General features: G+C 36.5%; 1 protein-coding gene across 14 annotated transcripts in view; it reads right to left on the bottom strand.

Annotated features, from left to right (window-relative positions):
* The window catches only part of NCOA6 (nuclear receptor coactivator 6), a 98,823-nt gene that overhangs the window by 42,654 nt on the left and 37,917 nt on the right, over positions 1-18,252 (bottom strand). For 12 of the 14 annotated variants that reach the window (XR_014255190.1, XR_014255191.1, XM_082432117.1 and 9 more), the window contains 3 exons: positions 14,523-14,631; positions 8,098-8,379; positions 4,248-4,403 (listed from right to left, as the gene is read on the bottom strand). Coding sequence is in view for 12 of the 14 variants with exons in the window: in XM_082432117.1 (XP_082288243.1) it covers positions 4,248-4,403; positions 8,098-8,332 (391 nt within the window). In the remaining 2 variants the exon portion in view is untranslated. The remainder of the gene's footprint in view (positions 1-4,247; positions 4,404-8,097; positions 8,380-14,522; positions 14,632-18,252) is intronic. The other 2 variants (XM_082432119.1, XM_082432120.1) reach the window with 1 other exon arrangement.

The following is an 18,252-nucleotide window of genomic DNA, read 5'->3' as shown; positions in this document are numbered from 1 at the left end:
GACTACTGTTACTCTGGAAGACAGCACCACCTTGTGGGCAGATAAAAGTATAGCTAGCCTGTGGCTGAAAATTTGAAAGGGTGCGTTCACCTTGTTCCTTAACTTAATGTTTTACAGAGCAAGATGATAAAGAAGGAAGCCAATGAGGGCACAGCAGTTTCCTCTGTCTTGTCACTGATCTAGGTCAGCTAGATAAATAGATAAAATATTAAGTATTTTAACCCGGAAGACAGCTTGGTAATAGGGAACAAATATACTACCAATAAGTGACCAATCACCAGGGGCTACAAGATGTTCTAAGTTGCCTATAGGAGTCAGGAAGAAAAGAGAAAAGAAAATACAGATCTTGAGGGTTTCCACTAAAGGGAAAGAACTATTAATACACTAAACTTGCTAAGACATTCTAGGTGGAAATAGTATTGTTCTTGAAATGGACATCAGCTCATGTAAATGGCTTGTGGCTGCTATTGACAGCCCAGACGTGGTCCTTGCCTTATCTCTCTAACCTCAACTCACACTACTTTCTCCTTTAATAACAAGGATTCAGCCTCAGTGGCATTTTTTTTACTTTCTTAGGTACACAAACCCACTTTTCACCTCAAGGCCTTTGCACATGTTGTTCTCTCTGCCTAGAACAGTTCTCCTGCACTCTTCACATAAACCAACTTCTCAATTTTCAATGTAATCTTAAGTGTCACATGCCCCAAAAGGCCTTCTCCAATCTTCTTATCTAAGGTTAGGTCACCCTTATCAGAACATCTTGTTACTTCTTCAGAGCACATCCCATGTATCAACAGTTACTTATTCATTCACTTATAGTTATTAACAGTTAATTAATAGTTCATTCACTTATAGCTATTAACAGTTAATTAATAGTTATTAACAGTAACCCCCTTTACTCTCACTTTCTTAATTTAGATGATAAATTATATGGCCACCTTAATTATATCCTTTAAACACTGAACAGTGCCTGGTACACAGTAGGCACTCATTAGCTATTTACTGGCTATATGATGAATAGTCATCTTATTACAACCTTACAAAGAATCATAGGCATTTTTCTATACGATAAATGCATTCCTTGAAAATCTCGCAGTCTATAAAAATCTCACACTGAAAACAATAGGTTTTATGGGAAAAACAGTGTTGAGGCAAACTCAAAACCCATGCTGCTTTGTAACCAGAGCGCTAATAAAAACAAAAATTGGTGTAGGCAACATACCCCAAAACAGTAGAATGAAAATGACTGGTTAAAGGTGGGAAATAATGTAGATGAAGTGGAGCTTTGAGCAAGTGGAGCCACCATTAAGGTGGGCACAGGAGAAACTGAAACTTCACAAGCCGAGAGCCATGCAATGCTGAGGGTATACTTCTGGGGAAGGTACCTGAGTGTAACTTCTCATTCTTAATTTTCCTGAAATAAAGCTGAAAGGACTCCCACCTATGTAGTAACAGATCTAAAGGCTTTTTGGCTTTTCTTGTGGACAATTAATCCTTCTATTGCTACTAATCTAACACCCCTTGCCCGGGGGTGGGGGGGGAAATCACGTATGAATTAAACACAATTTCCACACTATACTACTGTTATTCTCCTATTTGCCACCTGCACGTAAGCTAATCGTTGTCAAGGAAACACACGTAGAGAACACTACTGGCTCTCCAACTTGCTGATGGGGGTTGGCAAACTATGGCCTGTGGGCCAAATCTAGCCTGCTGCCTGTTTATTTAAATAAGCGTTATTGGAACACAGCACATTCATTCATTTACATATTGCCTATGGCTGTTTTTGCACTACTACAGTAGAGCTGAGTTGTCTTGACAGAGATCTTCTGGCCCACAGAGCCAAAAAAATTTATTCTCTGGTCCTTGACACAGACTCCTGCTTTAAATCAGAATGAAGTTACAGAGGAGTCACAAAATGTCCTCAAAAAAGACATCTCCCCAACTCCCTGGCCAAAACTCAAAAGAAGGGTACGGGGAGGATTCTTCAATGGAGAACAGTCTGTTGGGAGGAACAACCTGTCCCTCCAGCCCTGCAGCAGACACCACAACAGTGGCAATACCTTCTCTTACAACTTAAAAGGCATCAGCCCATCACCAGTTTCACAAAAGCAACAGCTGTTGCCACCACTTTCACTCCAGCCTGAACTCCCAGGGAGTGTGGAAAGAGAAAAGGAGATCACCTGGGACACATATGTGTACCCTAAAAGTTAAAGAATTCTTTTTCTGTAATGTGATAATCACTGCCATATGTAAATTTCATAATTTCTTGTAATATATGTTATCTATTTGGCTTCCTTGCTGGTACTTGTATTTTAATTTATGGCTATAACGATAAAGGGGAGTCAGCATCTTACCCTTTTAAGAATCTGTAGGAAGTAGGTATAATTAAGAGAAGAAACTGGTGTTTCCTTTCTCCAGGGGAAAACACTACCACAAAGCCCTTTTAATTCAGGTAAATAGGTAAGAGAGACTATAAAATGTTTGGGGTTTTAAAGAAACTGCTTACATGTTTCTTATAAAAAATAATGTGCTTATGTGCTTATAAAGCATAAACAGCCTATATAGTGTTATTACCAATAGTTATTTGACTTACACTCTTCCCAGAAGTTCATCCTACATCCAATAGATTGCTGTGAATTAATTTTTTTCTGAATCCTTTTAGACAATCCAACATTTTTTTAAACAAACTGGTTATTGTTTAAGCCACTATTTCCTTGTTTATCAAATTATGGAATTTACCCCATTTCTCAATCTATATATCTCTAAATAATCTCTCAAATTATCTGTTTGTTGATATCGCCCCTTCTGGGGCACAGCAGCCTACAATCTTAACTGCATAAAATGTGTCTCACTCCTACGTACAAAATGTTGACCTTTCAGTTACTGAGGTTCAATGGAGCATTTAGGTCCTATGCAAGCACAGGGTCAGGAGGGCTTGGCCCACCAGGGCAAGAGAAGGCTGGAATCACTCACTGGTTGCCACCTTGTTTACATCAACACAGGAGGGGAAAAGAAGGTTTTAGTTCATTGGGCACCAAAAGACAGAATTTCCTTTGTGCTTCCCCATACTTGGTACTTACATCTCTCAGGTTTGTCTCCCTCATCAAGGTCATGAGCTCCTTCTGAGTTTATAATGGCAAAGACCATATTTTATTTATCATTTATTCTGAGGGCTGAAGCAAAGTGTTACTATTATATATGTGCTTCCCTTGCTTTCATTCAACATATGTTTATTAAAGAACTTGAGATGTACAAGCAAGCAAAGATTCAACAGTGAGCGAAACAAGATATGGTCCCTGCCCCTACTGGAGCTTGCAGTCCATGGGGGAACAAAACAATCATCAAATAATTGCTTTAATCAAAGTGTGAGAAAATGATCTGAAGGGGAAAAAAAACAGACTTTTGTAAGAGTATGTGAAAAAAGACTCTGACTTAGTCAAGGAGTTCAGAAAACACCTCCTCAAGATTTAAGCTGGAAAAAAAAAAAAAAAGATTTAAGCTGATCCTTGAAGGCTGAGTAGGTATAACTAAGGGAAAGGGGAATGGCAGGGAACAATATCCATACAGAGAAGACATCAATGCAAAGGACTCCTGGCAGGAAGAAGAAATGCATATTCAAGGAACCTAAAAGAAAGCTGAGGAGGCTAGAATAGATAGCAAGGAAGAAGGAGGAGAGCTGTAAAAGATAAGGCTAGATGAGAAAGGTAGAGGCCAGACCAGGCAAAGCCTGAGGTCACGATAAGGAGTTTGGTCATTATTCTATGAATAATAGCAAGCCACAGCAGGGTTTTAAGCTGTGTGTGTGTGTGTATACTCCATATTTTCATTTTTAAAAGATCATTCTGTCAAAAACATCTGAAAAATGAATACTGCTACAAAAGGATTGTTCAGGGCCTCCTAGTCTCTGTGAGATAAATAAATACTAAATAAGGCTTATTGGGTGGAAGGAAGCGAATGAAATTAGATATTCTTTAAAAGACAAATCAGTCCTTGGTTAGGGTACCAGTAAAATCAAAGTCTGACAGAATGACAGCCAACATCAGCCAAGGAAATGGAGTCTGAGGCTGTGGATGCTGAAGCGTCAGGACCCAACCAGAGCCTCAATTCCTCTTTATCCTAAGGTGCTGTAATGTGAAGCACAGGTGACATGAATTATCTGGCATTCTGAATTCAACTTGAGAGGAACAGACAAAGCAGCACATGCTATATTCTACTGTTCCTATAATCTGGGTCCAGACATGCACCTTCAATCTGAACGGAGAGAATTCCCAGATCCCGAAGCTGCTGGTTGTTGCTCTGAGCCAGGATCCGTAGCCGCTCCGCTGCTTCCCGGGGGATGTTGAATGTCACACGCACGCTGTTCCAGGGCTCTACCTTCTGTACCTTTAGCTTGCTGGATTCTTGGTCGTGAAAGAAAGAGAATAATATCAGTAATCTTTTAGCCATCTGAAGACATGGAATGAACAACAACAACAAAGTAAAAGAACAAGGTAGAATACCAGTATGGAGTAGCTGAGAGAGTTTAAGCTTTGGTATTAGATAGACTTTATTATTATTATTATTTTGTTTTGTTTTTTTAATAAATTTATTTGTTTTATTTATTTATTTATCTATTTATTTATTAATTTTTGGCTGCTTTGGATCTTCGTTGCTGCGTGCGGGCTCTCTCTAGTTGCAGTGAGCGGGGGCTACTCTTCGTTGTGGAGCACGGGCTCTAGGCCCACAGGCTTCAGTAGTTGTGGCTCACGGGCTCTAGAGTGCAAGCTCAGTAGTTGTGGCACACAGACTTAGTTGCTCCGTGGCATGTGGGATCTTCCCGGACCAGGGCTCAAACCCGTGTCCCCTGCATTGGCAGGCGGATTCTTAACCACTGTGCCACCAGGGAAGCCCAGACTTTAAATTGAATCCCAGCTGTACCACTTAGCACCTGGGTGACCGTGAACAAGTTATTTAACATTTCTGAAACTTACCCTTCTCGTCTCTAAAACCATGAAAAAACTACTTCATGAGATTGTGAGTGTTAAATGAGATAATAATATGCCAAAAATCTAGCACAGGATCTGACATACCATAGGCACTTAATAAATGGAAAGCAGTAAGATGGAGTAAGGAACATAAGAGAGAAGGGAGAGATAAGTTTAAATTAACAGAATAAGGTCTACTTCTGGACTCAGTTCAATGTATGTGAATTGAGAAGCTAAGAATAGTTAAGTTTCAAATTTCAAGTGAAATTTTATAAAAATTCAACTGGCAGATATGCCAATTGTAAGATATTAGGGAATCTGTAGCTACAATTCACTAAACTTGTTTAAAGAAAGAGCACTAAAAAGGAAAATAGTAGATTCACTTATAAAATGTTAAGCAATTTTACTTCTTCAAACGAAACAATTGAAATTTTAATACTCATATTTAAATTTTCACTGGGCATCTCTGTGAAAGATATTCATAGAGAGAGGGAGCAAACATTTCTTCCAATATCCTATAAATGCTTCAATTTAAGGAAGGCTTAAATCTTGATTCTTTATGTCTCTCATTTTTGATCTTTTTCTACTTTAAACAATTTCCACTGAAGCACACCAAACTGAGGAGAAAAGCAACATAAATTTGACAACTACATTTCAGTTAGGATATGAAAACATTACATTTCAGCAAATCTGAAAAGTCAGTGCAAACTTTAGAACATGTTTTTAAATTAAGATGCAAAAGTTAAACTAACTGAGGAGGTAATGTTGTCTGTAATTATATTTCACAGATGAAAAGCAAATCCCAGGTCCAGTTAGATAATAAAAAAACATTTTTTCCCCAACAACCACAGACAAAATAATTTTCTCTTTTGTTATAAACTCAGCTACATTAAATCTCTTGTATCCTCCATTCAATTATACATCCCAGTATTGAGAAAATGGTCATACAGGAATATCTATTCTCAAAATAAGAAATATATATGGATACGGGAAAGTGCCTACATGTTGCCTAAAGCCACTGCCACCTCCAAAACCATTATACGTTATACATTTATCCAGACATGGAGTCCACTTGTTCTTATGTGGAAAAAAGAGACCACTTGCTAAGAGCAGAAGGTTAATACAATCACAGAGATTTAAGAAGGATTATGCAATATTTAGTTCAAGTCTATTTTATAGGTGAGGAAACTGAAGCCCAGAAAGTCTAAGAGATTTGCCCAGAATCCAGTGGCTACCTAGCAGCATCATGGCATCAGAATCCAGCTCTGCTTTTCAGGTCATTTTTCTTTCCATGATATTTATGCATCCAAACAGCAAAAGGTAGGGAGCTTGAGATCCTGGTACCACAGAGTATAGATGCTGCAGAGCTTCTCCCCAATCTGAACAGTACTGGAATTTTATACTTACGTGGTCTAGACAAACGTTAAATTTGCTTATGACATTATCTACTTGTGATAAGCCTGCAGAAAAATCTTTAACTATAACAGTTATATTTTATCAAATTTTTTTAACTTCCATCATATTTGAGAACATCTGACTTAAAATACTTTTTGGATCAAGACTATAACTGATAACCATAAGTCTGAGTTTGCTAATTTATTTAAAAGCCATTAATAAACTAATTCAGCAATTTAAAAACAAAAAAATGTGGATAATTAAGAGCAATGAGTAGGACTTCCCTGGTGGTCCAGTGGTTAAGAATCCGCCTTCCAATGCAGGGGATGCAGGTTTGATCACTGGCTGGGGAACTAAGGTCCCAAATGCTGTGGGGCAACTAAGCCCGCGCACTGCAACTACTGAGCCCGTGTGATCTGGAGCCTGAGCCCCACAACTAGACAGCCTGAGTGCCACAACTACTGAGCCTGCGAGCTATAGAGCCCAAGCGCCAAAACCAGAGAGAGCCCACGTGCTGCAACGAAGAGTCCGTGTGCCACAACGGAAGATTCCACATGCCGCAACGAAGATCCCACGTGCCGCAACTAAGACCCAACACAGCCAAATAAATAAATAAATATTTTTTAAAAAAAAGAGCAGTGAGCAATGAACAATTTCAGGTGCAGCTAGCCCTTAAGATATGATGATATATTATGACATGATTATGATGACAATTACAACTTTCACCATAAAAGTCTCTAATACTATGTTAAATAATCCAGAACTATAGAGAAGTCTTATATAACATGGTAAAAAAAAGACCCTTGAAAAAAAAGATAGCTCTCCTCCTGACATCAATTCTAGTGAATAAGACCCCCAAACCTAAAAAAGTTGGTTAGCACTTAATCAAATCAAGATCTGTGATAAAAGGATAAAATCTAGGCTTTGTATTATGTCTGAAGGGATTAAATAATTGTGCTACCCAGGAAAGATGGAGAACATCTAAACCAAAGTTGACAAGCACAACTTCCCACAAGACCACTACAGGTTATCTAAATGTGTGAAGAGGCCAGATGGGACAGTCGTGAAGGGAGGGCCTGCCTTCAGTGGCAGGTGCTACTCAGCACCACCTGGGATAGGAGAGCTCAATGTTATCTGACCTTTCCTGTTTAAAGACAAATCTAAAATCTGAATTTTAATGTAAAATATCTCATTTTTTAAAGCAGTGGCAATGAAATTCAAACATTAAAAAAAAAAACAAACCCCCAAAACTAAAGTGGGCCATAACACATGGCTGCACACTGGATACAGCAGGCTATCGGTTAACCTCTGGCCTAAAATTTAAAAGAACAAATTTCAAGTTCATTTTAAGCAGAACCATGGAGTAAAAAATTTTTGTAACTTTTAAGTCACCTCAAAGATCCAGTCTTACTTCTTCATTTTATAGGTAAGGAAACTAAAGACCAGAGAGCTAAAAACAATAAATAAATTTGGGTCTTGAGAATTACTCCTATCCATTAGAACAGATAATTTAAGGATTACTATGCTAAGTAATGCTTTATTATGTTCAGTTACTCCATGTACTTAAAAAAATACAACAGAATTTCTATTAAAAAAAAAATCCTAAAATTCCAACTTTGCAATTAAAATCAGCCTTTCAACCTAGTACAACCACAGTTGTACTTTGTAAAACTCGAGATAACCATAGAAGGACAATTCAAAAAGAGTAACAAGAAGGAAAAATAAAGCAAATTACCCATGTGTAACAAATTGGGCACGTTCTCCAATATTGTGTCCAATTTCCATTTGAAGTCTTTATCATCTATATTTCCTTTGAAGGCCACAAAGATTGTGGAATCCTCCAAAATACTATCACTTTTCGAGTCATCATCTTCTAGTCCAGAGTCAAAATCCATCTCTGAGTCCTCCACTGTTGATGAACACAAGGAAGTATAGATGTCTTCTAAGTTTGGAAGGTCATCCAAAACCATGGTGAATATTATTCCAGAAGCATATGCCAATTGGACAATAAAAAAACCTTTGAAAACAGAAGATACAAAAAGCATTACAAGGCATAATTATACAGTCAACAATGTATAATTATAGTTCTATGAAAACTGTAATTTATTTGCCAAGTAATAAGGAAGTACTATAAAAATTAAGAAGTTACAGAGAGGATAAGCTAGTTTAATTAAGATATTCTATAATAGTTCTTAAAGATACTAGAAATAAAAATATACCAGTTTTAAATAAAATTCCTTTTATTTTGTCAGCCTAGAATATGGGCAGAAGGGAACGAAAGATCACAAGAAAATAAAGTAGGTATTTTCTGAGAATTAATTCATATAAGCCTTTGGTTGACCCCCACAGAGCAAGATTGGGGTTGACCCCAAGACTCCCCTTACTCCTGTCCTAACAAAAGCTTCAGAGCAGCCAAGGTTTCTAAAGCCCTCCGCTTTAACCTGCAAAGGACAACTTGACCTAACTAAGAGCATCTGCAGGACTACTTAAAATCCTAGTCTTTCATGAGGACCATTTAAAACAACTTTTAAAGGGTTATTAATAGTCGCATAGCTGAAAATGATGATTCAGAAACAAAACAAAGACACAAAAATTTTAAAATACTTTTGCAAAAGGAAAATAAGTGGTTAACACATGTTTACAGAGGCAAAGAACTATGTCTAGGACAGAACTAAATTACTTTTTAACTTTTAGGTCTAGGGAAGTCACATTTTCTGCTATTTTCAGTTATGTTGCCTACCAAAGAGTACAAATATTAAAGACCACACCATGTGGCCATTTCCTCCATTATCTTTGGGATTGATGATCACATTCTTAACCCAAAAGTGAATGAATGAACATTAATTTTCAGCATTTGTGTTAAGCAAGAATGGTATGGAAACATAAGAACCTCACACAAATCTTCTAATTAAAAAAAATTCCCTATATAAAGCATAATTACAGCTATTTTTTTTTAAAAGATGGATAAGAAAAAAGGACTGAAAGTAAACCCACTAAAATGCAAACAGTGATTGTGCTAGGTTGGTAAGACTGTTGGTAAATTTTCTTTTCCTATTTTCCAAAAACGCTATAAGTCATTAGGAAAATGCAAAGCTAAATATGCTGTAATATGGTTATACTACTTGCATAAATAGAAAAAAGTATCAACTTTTAAAAACTGTTTAACTTTTCTTTTTAAAATAATCACTAAACTTCAAGAGCAAAGGCTTTTCAAAAACCAAACCTAAGCAATTTTAAGGGGGAAAATTCCTCTGTTGTAAATATGGAAAAAAACTTTTACATTTGAGCAGAGTGTCTTATAGTCTGCCAATTATAACCTTTTCTAGTACCATCGGTGTTACAAAGGAACAGTGTAATTTGGGTGGTTAAGAAAAAACAGCATTCAGGACTTCCCTGGTGGCACAGTGGTTAAGAACCCGCCTGCCAATGCAGGGAACACGGGTTCGAGCCCTGGTCCGGGAAGATCCCACATGCCGCGGAGCAACTAAGCCTGTGTGCCACAACTACTGAGCTTGCACTCTAGAGCCCGCGAGCCACAACTACTGAAGCCCGCGTGCCTAGAGCCCGTGCTCTGCAACAAGAGAAGCAACCACAATGAGAAGCCCCCGCACCACAACGAAGGGGTAGCCCCTGCTCGCTGCCAACTAGAGAAAGCCCGCGCGCAGCAACAAAGACCCAAAATAGCCAAAATTAATTAATTAATTAAAAAAAATAAAGTATACAATTCAATTAAAAAAAAGGAAAGTAGCTTTAAAAAAAAAAAGAAAAAACAGCTTTCAGAAAATCCTTTATAAATACCATTGCCATTAGTCAACTGCCACCTACATTTTACAGATATTAAAGAACTTTAGAGGTAAATAAACAAAACTAAAAAAAGATTTTTAGAGCTTAAAAGCTGCTGCTTGGAAATTCCCTGGCTGTCTAGTGGTTAGTGCTCCACGCTTCCACTGCAGGGGGCACTGGTTCAATCCCTGGTTGGGGAACTAAGATCCCGCATGCTGCGCAGTGAGGCCAAAGACAAAAACAAAAAAACTCTGCTGCTCAGCAGAAAGAAGTCTGACTGCTGAAAATGCCTGAAAAACTGTAGCTATTTAACAGCTGTTCCAAAGTTGAAACAACTGCAAGAAGGGAATTTAAAATTTAAGACACGTTTTCCAAAAGAATCTTTAACTGGAAAGGAGAAAACCAACTAAAAAACCTGCACTTTGATAGTCTTCTGAAGAGGTTGTTGGTCATGCCACGAAGGCTGTGTATTCAGATTTGGAAAACCCTCAACTGGTAGACAAGAAGTCAGCTAATTCAAATTCAGGAATTACCAGTTTAACAGTACTATGGGCATTATGCAGGTGCTTAAAAAAAAAACAAGAAATAGAAAGTCAGTCTATGAAAAAAATTACTGGCCTTCCCTACAAAAAAATTTTTTTAAAGAAACTTCTTCCGGGTTTCCCTGGTGGCGCAGTGGTTAAGAATCCGCCTGCCAATGCAGGGACATGGGTTCAAGCCCTGGTCCGGGAAGATCCCACATGCCGCGGAGCAACTAAGCCCGTGCGCCACAACTACCGAGTTTGTGCTCTAGAGCCCGCAAGCCACAACTACTGAAGCCCACACACCCTAGAGCCCGTTCTCCGCAACAAGAGAAGCCACTGAAATGAGAAGCCCATGCACTGCAACGAAGAGTAGCCCCTGCTCACCGCAACTAGAGAAAGCCCTCGTGCAGCAACGAAGACCCAACGCAGCCAAAAATAAATAAATAAATAAATTTATTAAAAAAAAAAAAAAGAAACTTCTTCCAGATAACATATTCTTTGAGATTAATGCCCACTTAAAATCTAAGGATTTATTATCAAAATAATGGAGTAATCTTTGAGTGAAAATGTAGTTCAGTGAAAACTCTCTCCAACAGTATAGCTGACTAGCTCAAGAGACTCATTTGCTTATTTATGGTCATCTATCATGAACGTGTGCTATTTCTTTGGGTTTGCTAAGATTAACCACCAGTTATCTTGCTCACCCACATAATTTCCAGATTACCTACTGATTTAATTTCTTACTGGGGCTATTTTGATCTTTTATAAAGAATCTAAAAACAAATATGATATTCAGGAGAAATTTTAAAAGCAAGCATATTATTTATTCTACTTGTCCAAGGTAGAATGAAAAAGATTTCCAAATGAAACCATTTCAGGAGCCAAAGAGCTCCAGTTGATAAAGGAAAGCTTTTTTTATGGAAGAATGCCAACTTAAATATAAAAAGATGGTATCATTAGAAAACCCACAGTTTTGCAATTCCTAATAAAATAATTCAGGCAGGGGCTTCCCTGGTGGCGCAGTGGTTGAGAATCTGCCTGCCAATGCAGAGGACACGGGTTCGATCCCTGGTCTGGGGAGATCCCACATGCCGCGGAGCAACTGGGCCCGTGAGCCACAACTACTGAGCCTGCGCGTCTGGAGCCTGTGCTCCGCAACAGGAGAGGCCGCGATAGTGAGAGGCCCGCGCACCGCGATGAAGAGTGGCCCCCACTTGCCACAACTAGAGAGAAAGCCCTCGCACAGAAACGAAGACCCAACACAGCCATAAATAAATAAATAAATACAATAAAAAAATAAAACAAAAAAATTTCAGGCAAGGATCATCAGTAAGGAAAAAACACTATGTGAAAATTCGACAGAGTTCTGGATAGTCACACGATGTCAAAGTATCATCCCAGATATCTGCTGCTTGGCAAAGGGAAAACAGTAACTTCACAATGGAAAGACTTGACTTCTACCACTTGAATGCAATGATCCACCTCAGCATCATTAACAGAGAAACAACCAGAAATTATGTACACTATTAAGTGCACAGCATTACCTATGAAATATTCCTGCCAAAAATGTTTAACCTGAATCTACCAAGTTTTTAACAGGAGACAGAGGAACAAGTTAAAGAACACCATGAGGAAATAATCAGATGAATCTAGAGTGTAGGATTTCTACAGCAAAATTGGCTTGGCCTCTTCAATAAGTCAGTGGTCACAGGAAAAAAAGGGTGGGTAAAACTGTTCTACATTAAAAGAGACTTAAAAGCCTTAAAAATCAAGTGCAGTGGGGACTACCCTGGTAGTTCAGCGGTTGAAGAATCCACCTTCCAATGCAGGGGATGCAGGTTCGATCCCTGGTCAGGGAACTAAGATTCCACATGCTACAGGGCAACTAAGTCTGTGCACTCTAGAGCCCGCACACCATAGCTAGAGAGCACGTGCGTGCTGCAACAACTGAGCCCACGCGCTCTGGAGCCCGCGTGCCACAACTAGAGAGAAGCCCATGCCACAACGAAGAGCTCGCCTGCCGCAACTAAGACCCAATGCAGCCAAATAAATAAATATTTTTTTAAAAAATCAAATGCAATGTACAGTACTTTATTGGATATTGGTTTGAAAAAAAACAGATGCAAAGCACATTTTTAGGATAATTAGGGAATTATTACTAATTTTGTTAGGTGTGATAATAATGGTGTTGTGGTTATTTTGGACAATGTTCTTATTGTCTCTTACGACATGCATACTGAAGCATTTATTTATTTTTTTGGCCACGCCACATGGCACGAGGGATCTCAGTTCCCTGATCAGGGATCAAACCCGTGCCCCCTGCAATGGAAGTGCAGAGTCTTAACGACTGGACTGCCAGGGAAGTCCCAAGAGATGCATACGGAAGCATTTTGAGGTAAAATGTCATGATGTCTGCAATTTAATCTTGAAAATAATTGAGGAAAAAACAGATTAATCAAATATAACAAAATGTTAATAATGGCTAATTATAGGTGATGAGTATACAGGTGTTCATTATATTTTTATTTGTACTATAAATTATATATATTTGAAATTGATCATAATAGAGTTAATTGGGTTTTTTTTTTAAAAAAAAAAGGAAAAAGAGGACTTCCCTGGTGGTCCAGTGGTTAAGCCTCCATGCTCCCAATGCAGGGGGCACGGGTTCAATCCCTGGTGGGGGAAGATCCCACATGCCATGTGGTGTGGCCAAAAAAAAAAAAAGGAAAAAGCAAGCATACCAGAAACATAGTACTGCTCCATGGTAAAACTCTGCCAGACATCAGGAATGCTAAGAAGCTTATCTATGAACATCTTCCAAATCACAGTATGTTTTAAAAATAAACATATTTGAACATATATATTTATAAATATATAAATTTATATCATATATAGTACATATATTTAATTACTTACACCAGTCTTTCCAGATTTAAATATATATTTTATATGTATATTTATATATATTCAGATTCTTATGTTAATAATGGTTAAAAGATTGTCACAGACTATTCAGATTATCTGCCATTTGAGCAAAAAGACAAGATGCTATCATGCACCTCAGAAATCACAAATTCATATACCTACAGGAGTCAGGCACATAAAGTAAATAAGAGAAGAACACTGAATATTAAATGCATTTGCACATACTGTATGAATGGTTTGGGCAATACGAAACTCGCATACCCATCTATGCTCAGCAGCTGCTACTCTGCTCCACTTTATTATTCCTTTCTGGAGGGAGAGAAGGTGTTGTGCAGGCCCAGGACTAACATTCTGAATTTTAAGAATAGACTAAAATCCATATATTTAGTAAAATCTCCAAATTTTAAAATTGATTTACATTTCTGGAAAATATGGGCCAAATGAAACACACTGCAGCTGCATATGGCCCACAGGCCATCAGTTTTCAATTTCTAATTTCAATTTTTCTAATTTCTATTTGCAAACGATGTGACTGACAAGGGATTAATTTCCAAAATATAAAAACAACTCATACAACTCAATAACAAAAAAACAAACAACCCAATCAAAAAATAGGCCGAAGATCTAAAATCATGACTCACAAGATTGACTGATAGAACACTAGGCCCCAGTAAACTACACTGGGTTTGGTGTAGTGTTGGAGAAGACCAGGTATTTAAAATGCATTTAAGTCTTATGATGTGCCTCTTGGGAGGTCTGTGGACTCCCTGAGAGAGAAAACAACAAAAAAAAGAGACCAAGGTCTTAATCCCAGAGAAACAGAAGGCACTCAAACTTAGAGAATTTTTGCAATGTAACTTTGGTAGTGTCATTCCACTGCTTGGAATTAAGCTGAGCCATACTCACTCTCACATAAGGTTTCACTCACCAAAATGTCTTTCTTATTAATTTTTATCATTTATCCAGGTCATCTTCTAAGTCCAAACAAGCTGGCATTTTTAGGGCTTGTATTTTAAGGTAGCAGCCAAATAAAAATTCTAAAAAAAAAAAAAAAAAAAAAAAAGGAAAAATAAAAGTACAATATTATACAGAAATTACAGAGGTGACCCATCCTTGCATCAGAATGCAAATATCACAATTTATCAAGTCAACTTAGACATCTTCAGACAATGTTACAATAGGGTTTTCATTAAATCTGCAAAGAATATTTTTTTTTTCTGAGATCTTAAAGCACTCATCACCAAGCAATTCAAAGAATACAGAAGCAAAACTAAGGGACATATACCAGAATCATGAAACTGGGACCCTAAGCCTTAGAGCCCTCCCTATATATTCATTTCTAAATCTGTCAAATTAGAACACTCTTTGACATAAATCACAGCAATATCTTTTCAGATTCGTCTCCTAGAGTAACGGAAATAAAAATAAACGAATGGAACCAAATTAAACTTAAAACCTTTTGCACAGCAAAGGAAACTGTAAACAAAAGACAACATACAGAATGGGAGAAAGTATTTGCAAACGATGTGACTGACAAGGGATTAATTTCCAAAATATAAAAACAACTCATACAACTCAATAACAAAAAAACAAACAACCCAACCAAAAAATAGGCAGAAGATCTGAATTGGGCGATTGGGATTGACATGTATACACTGATGTGTATAAAATTGATGACTAATAAGAACCTGCGGTATAAACAAACAAACAAACAAAAAACCAACTAATACTAAACTTTCTTTGGGTTATTTGTATGGAAATATGTTAATATAAATGTTTCAGACACTACATGAAATTTCTAAAAATCTTATATGTTCTGGTATAATGTTATAAGTCATAATTCTAGTTATTACTTTAAAATGTATATCTCAGAAATAACTAAATTTCCTTGTCAATTGCATTATTATGAACTTTCATCAAATCTTTAACCGTGGTCATTTTTAAGTCTTTTGTCATTTACAGACAGTTCTGGGTGTACTCTGATGCTTTCGCAAAAATGTTCCTATAAAAGGGTTTCATCTTCAAGGAATTCATGGAAAAGACTCTGACAAGTACAGGTTTCTGGTAACTGACTATACTGCTGAACTGAATGAATAAGCATTTTCAGAACTCTAATGGAAAACTGATGAATTCATAAAAGTGCTAACAAAAGATCAAGATGAAAAAAAACAATTAATTACATGGGACTGAGTGAACTGGTGAGGATGATTATAATTTTTGTGACTTTCTGTTTGAATAAACAAACAAAAAAAATCCCACAAGGACTCAGAGGCAAAAAATATACAAATCAACTTTCACTGCAAAGTAAAGGAGCTGTTACAGTGGAGGATTACTGAACTGAATGTCAATATTATGACATAGTATGAGTGTGTTTCGTGTTTGGTAATTGCAATCACTGTTGCTTTTGTTGTGGTCATCCATTTACAATGCTTGGTGTCAGTTTATCTCTTGTAAAAATAAAATACAGTGTGTGTGTGTGAAAAAAAAAAGAAAGTGAAAAGAATATTGGGAAACAATATTCACAAATCATATAGACTTCAGTATAGCAATGATTATTTTAATTAACATGATTGATAATTTTCACTTTCAAAATTCAAAATTTTAATGTATGCAGTGTATGCAGTGTGACACTCAGCAGTGTATAAATTTCAAGGTTCAACAGATCTGGATTGGAATTACCAGTTAGCCAGTGAGCAGCTGAATCACTGCTTATCTGAAAGGGCTTAGATATATTGCTTAACCTCTCTGAGCCTCATATTTTTCATCTGTAAAATGGGAAGTAACAATCTCATGAGGGTGCTGTGAGGATTAAATGAGATATAGTTTGTGAAAACACCTAGCAGAGAGCTGAAAGAACAAAGGTCCAAAGGTCTTTTCATGTTTTCCTAAAACTTATTGAGGTAGAAGTCAACATTAAAAAGCTTACTCAATGAGAAATTGTTTGATAAAATACAATTTATTGGTTTTTTTCTAGTTATAAAAGAATATATAATTTTTATAGAGATCTTTAAAAATACAGAATATTTTTAAAGAATAAAATCAACTGTAATCCCAAAACTCAGATGATCACTACTGATATTTGGGTATGTTTCCTTTCAAAACCATCTAGGTTTATATTTATAGAGTTTGGACCTTGTTTTTATTGTTTTGTTTAACTTCTAAGTTTGAATTGTTAAGTAGACAACCTAAAATTAAACATCTTTTTATTTCAAAAAAAAAAAAAAAAAAAAGCAGAAGATCTAAATAGACATTTCTCCAAAGAAGACATACAGATGGCCAAAAAGCACATGAAAAAATGTTCAACATCACTTATTATTAGAGAAATGCAAATCAAAACTACCATGCGGTATCACCTTACTCTGGTCAGAATGGCCATCATCAAAAAGTCTACAAATAATAAATGCTGGAGAGGGTGTGGAGAAAAAGGAACCTTCCTACACTGTTGGTGGGAATGTAAATTGGTACAGCCACTATGGAGAACAGTATGGGTTCCTTAAAACTAGAGTTATCTGCAATCCCACTGCTGGGCATATATCCGGACAAAACTATAATTTGAAATGATACATGCACCCCAATATTCACTGCAGCACTATTTACAATAGCCAAGACATGGAAGCAACCTAAATGTCCATCGACAGACGAATGGATAAAGAAGATGTGGTGTGTCTGTGTGTGTGTATATTTACATACATACACATATACACACACAGTGGAATACTACTCAGCTATAAAAAAGAATGAAATAATGCCACCTGCAGCTACATGGATGGACCTAGAGATTATCTGAAGTAAGCCAGACAGAGAAAAGACCAATATCATATGATATTGCTTATATGTGGAATCTAAATAAAAAAAAAAAAGATACAAATGAACTTATTTACAAAACAGAAAGAGATTCATAGACATAGAAAACAAACTTATGGTTACCAAAGGGGGAAGGAGACGAGGGATAAATTAGGAGTTTGGGATTAACATATACACACCACTATATATATTGTAAAATAGATAACCAACAAAGACCTACAAAGACAGGGAACTATACTCAATATTTTGTAATAACCTGTAAGGGAAAAGAATCTGAAAAAGAATATATATATATATATGTATATATGAATCACTGTGCTGTGAAACTAACACCTGAAACTAACACAACATAGTAAATCAACTATACTTCAATTAAAAAATATATATAAATATATATATATAAGCCTAAAATAAATAAATCTGTCAAATTAAAATGAATTAACATCATGGCACACTGTTCGCAAATGCTTGGAGCCAAAATAAAAATATTTTGTACATACACTAAATACAAGACCTACTTCTTCTAACAGAATTTCAAATTTTGTATTTAAACTCCATAAAGATATTCCAAAGATTTTAGTTTTTTCCTACTTTATCTATAATAGCTATACATTTTATTTTTCATTAAATTTTCAGTTCAGGTTCTAAAGTATTCTTTATTGTACACATAGAAATTATGCATGGAAACTGCATAATTTTGGCATGCATCAGAAAAAATTTCCCTCTTAATAAGAAAATATCAGTCTACAATGTCTTTAACTGGGCTGCTATAGTTTTACATTATTGCCAAATATTGATTTTATAATCTCAAAACTTTAGATGGATATATGTACTAGGTATTAATAATTATTAGA

This window comes from Balaenoptera physalus (genome assembly GCF_965194825.1).
Source record: "Balaenoptera physalus genome assembly, chromosome: 16".
Taxonomy (NCBI): Eukaryota; Metazoa; Chordata; class Mammalia; order Artiodactyla; family Balaenopteridae; genus Balaenoptera; species Balaenoptera physalus.
The sequence above is the reverse complement of the archived record's forward strand: the minus strand, read 5'-3'. Positions and strand labels throughout refer to the sequence as shown.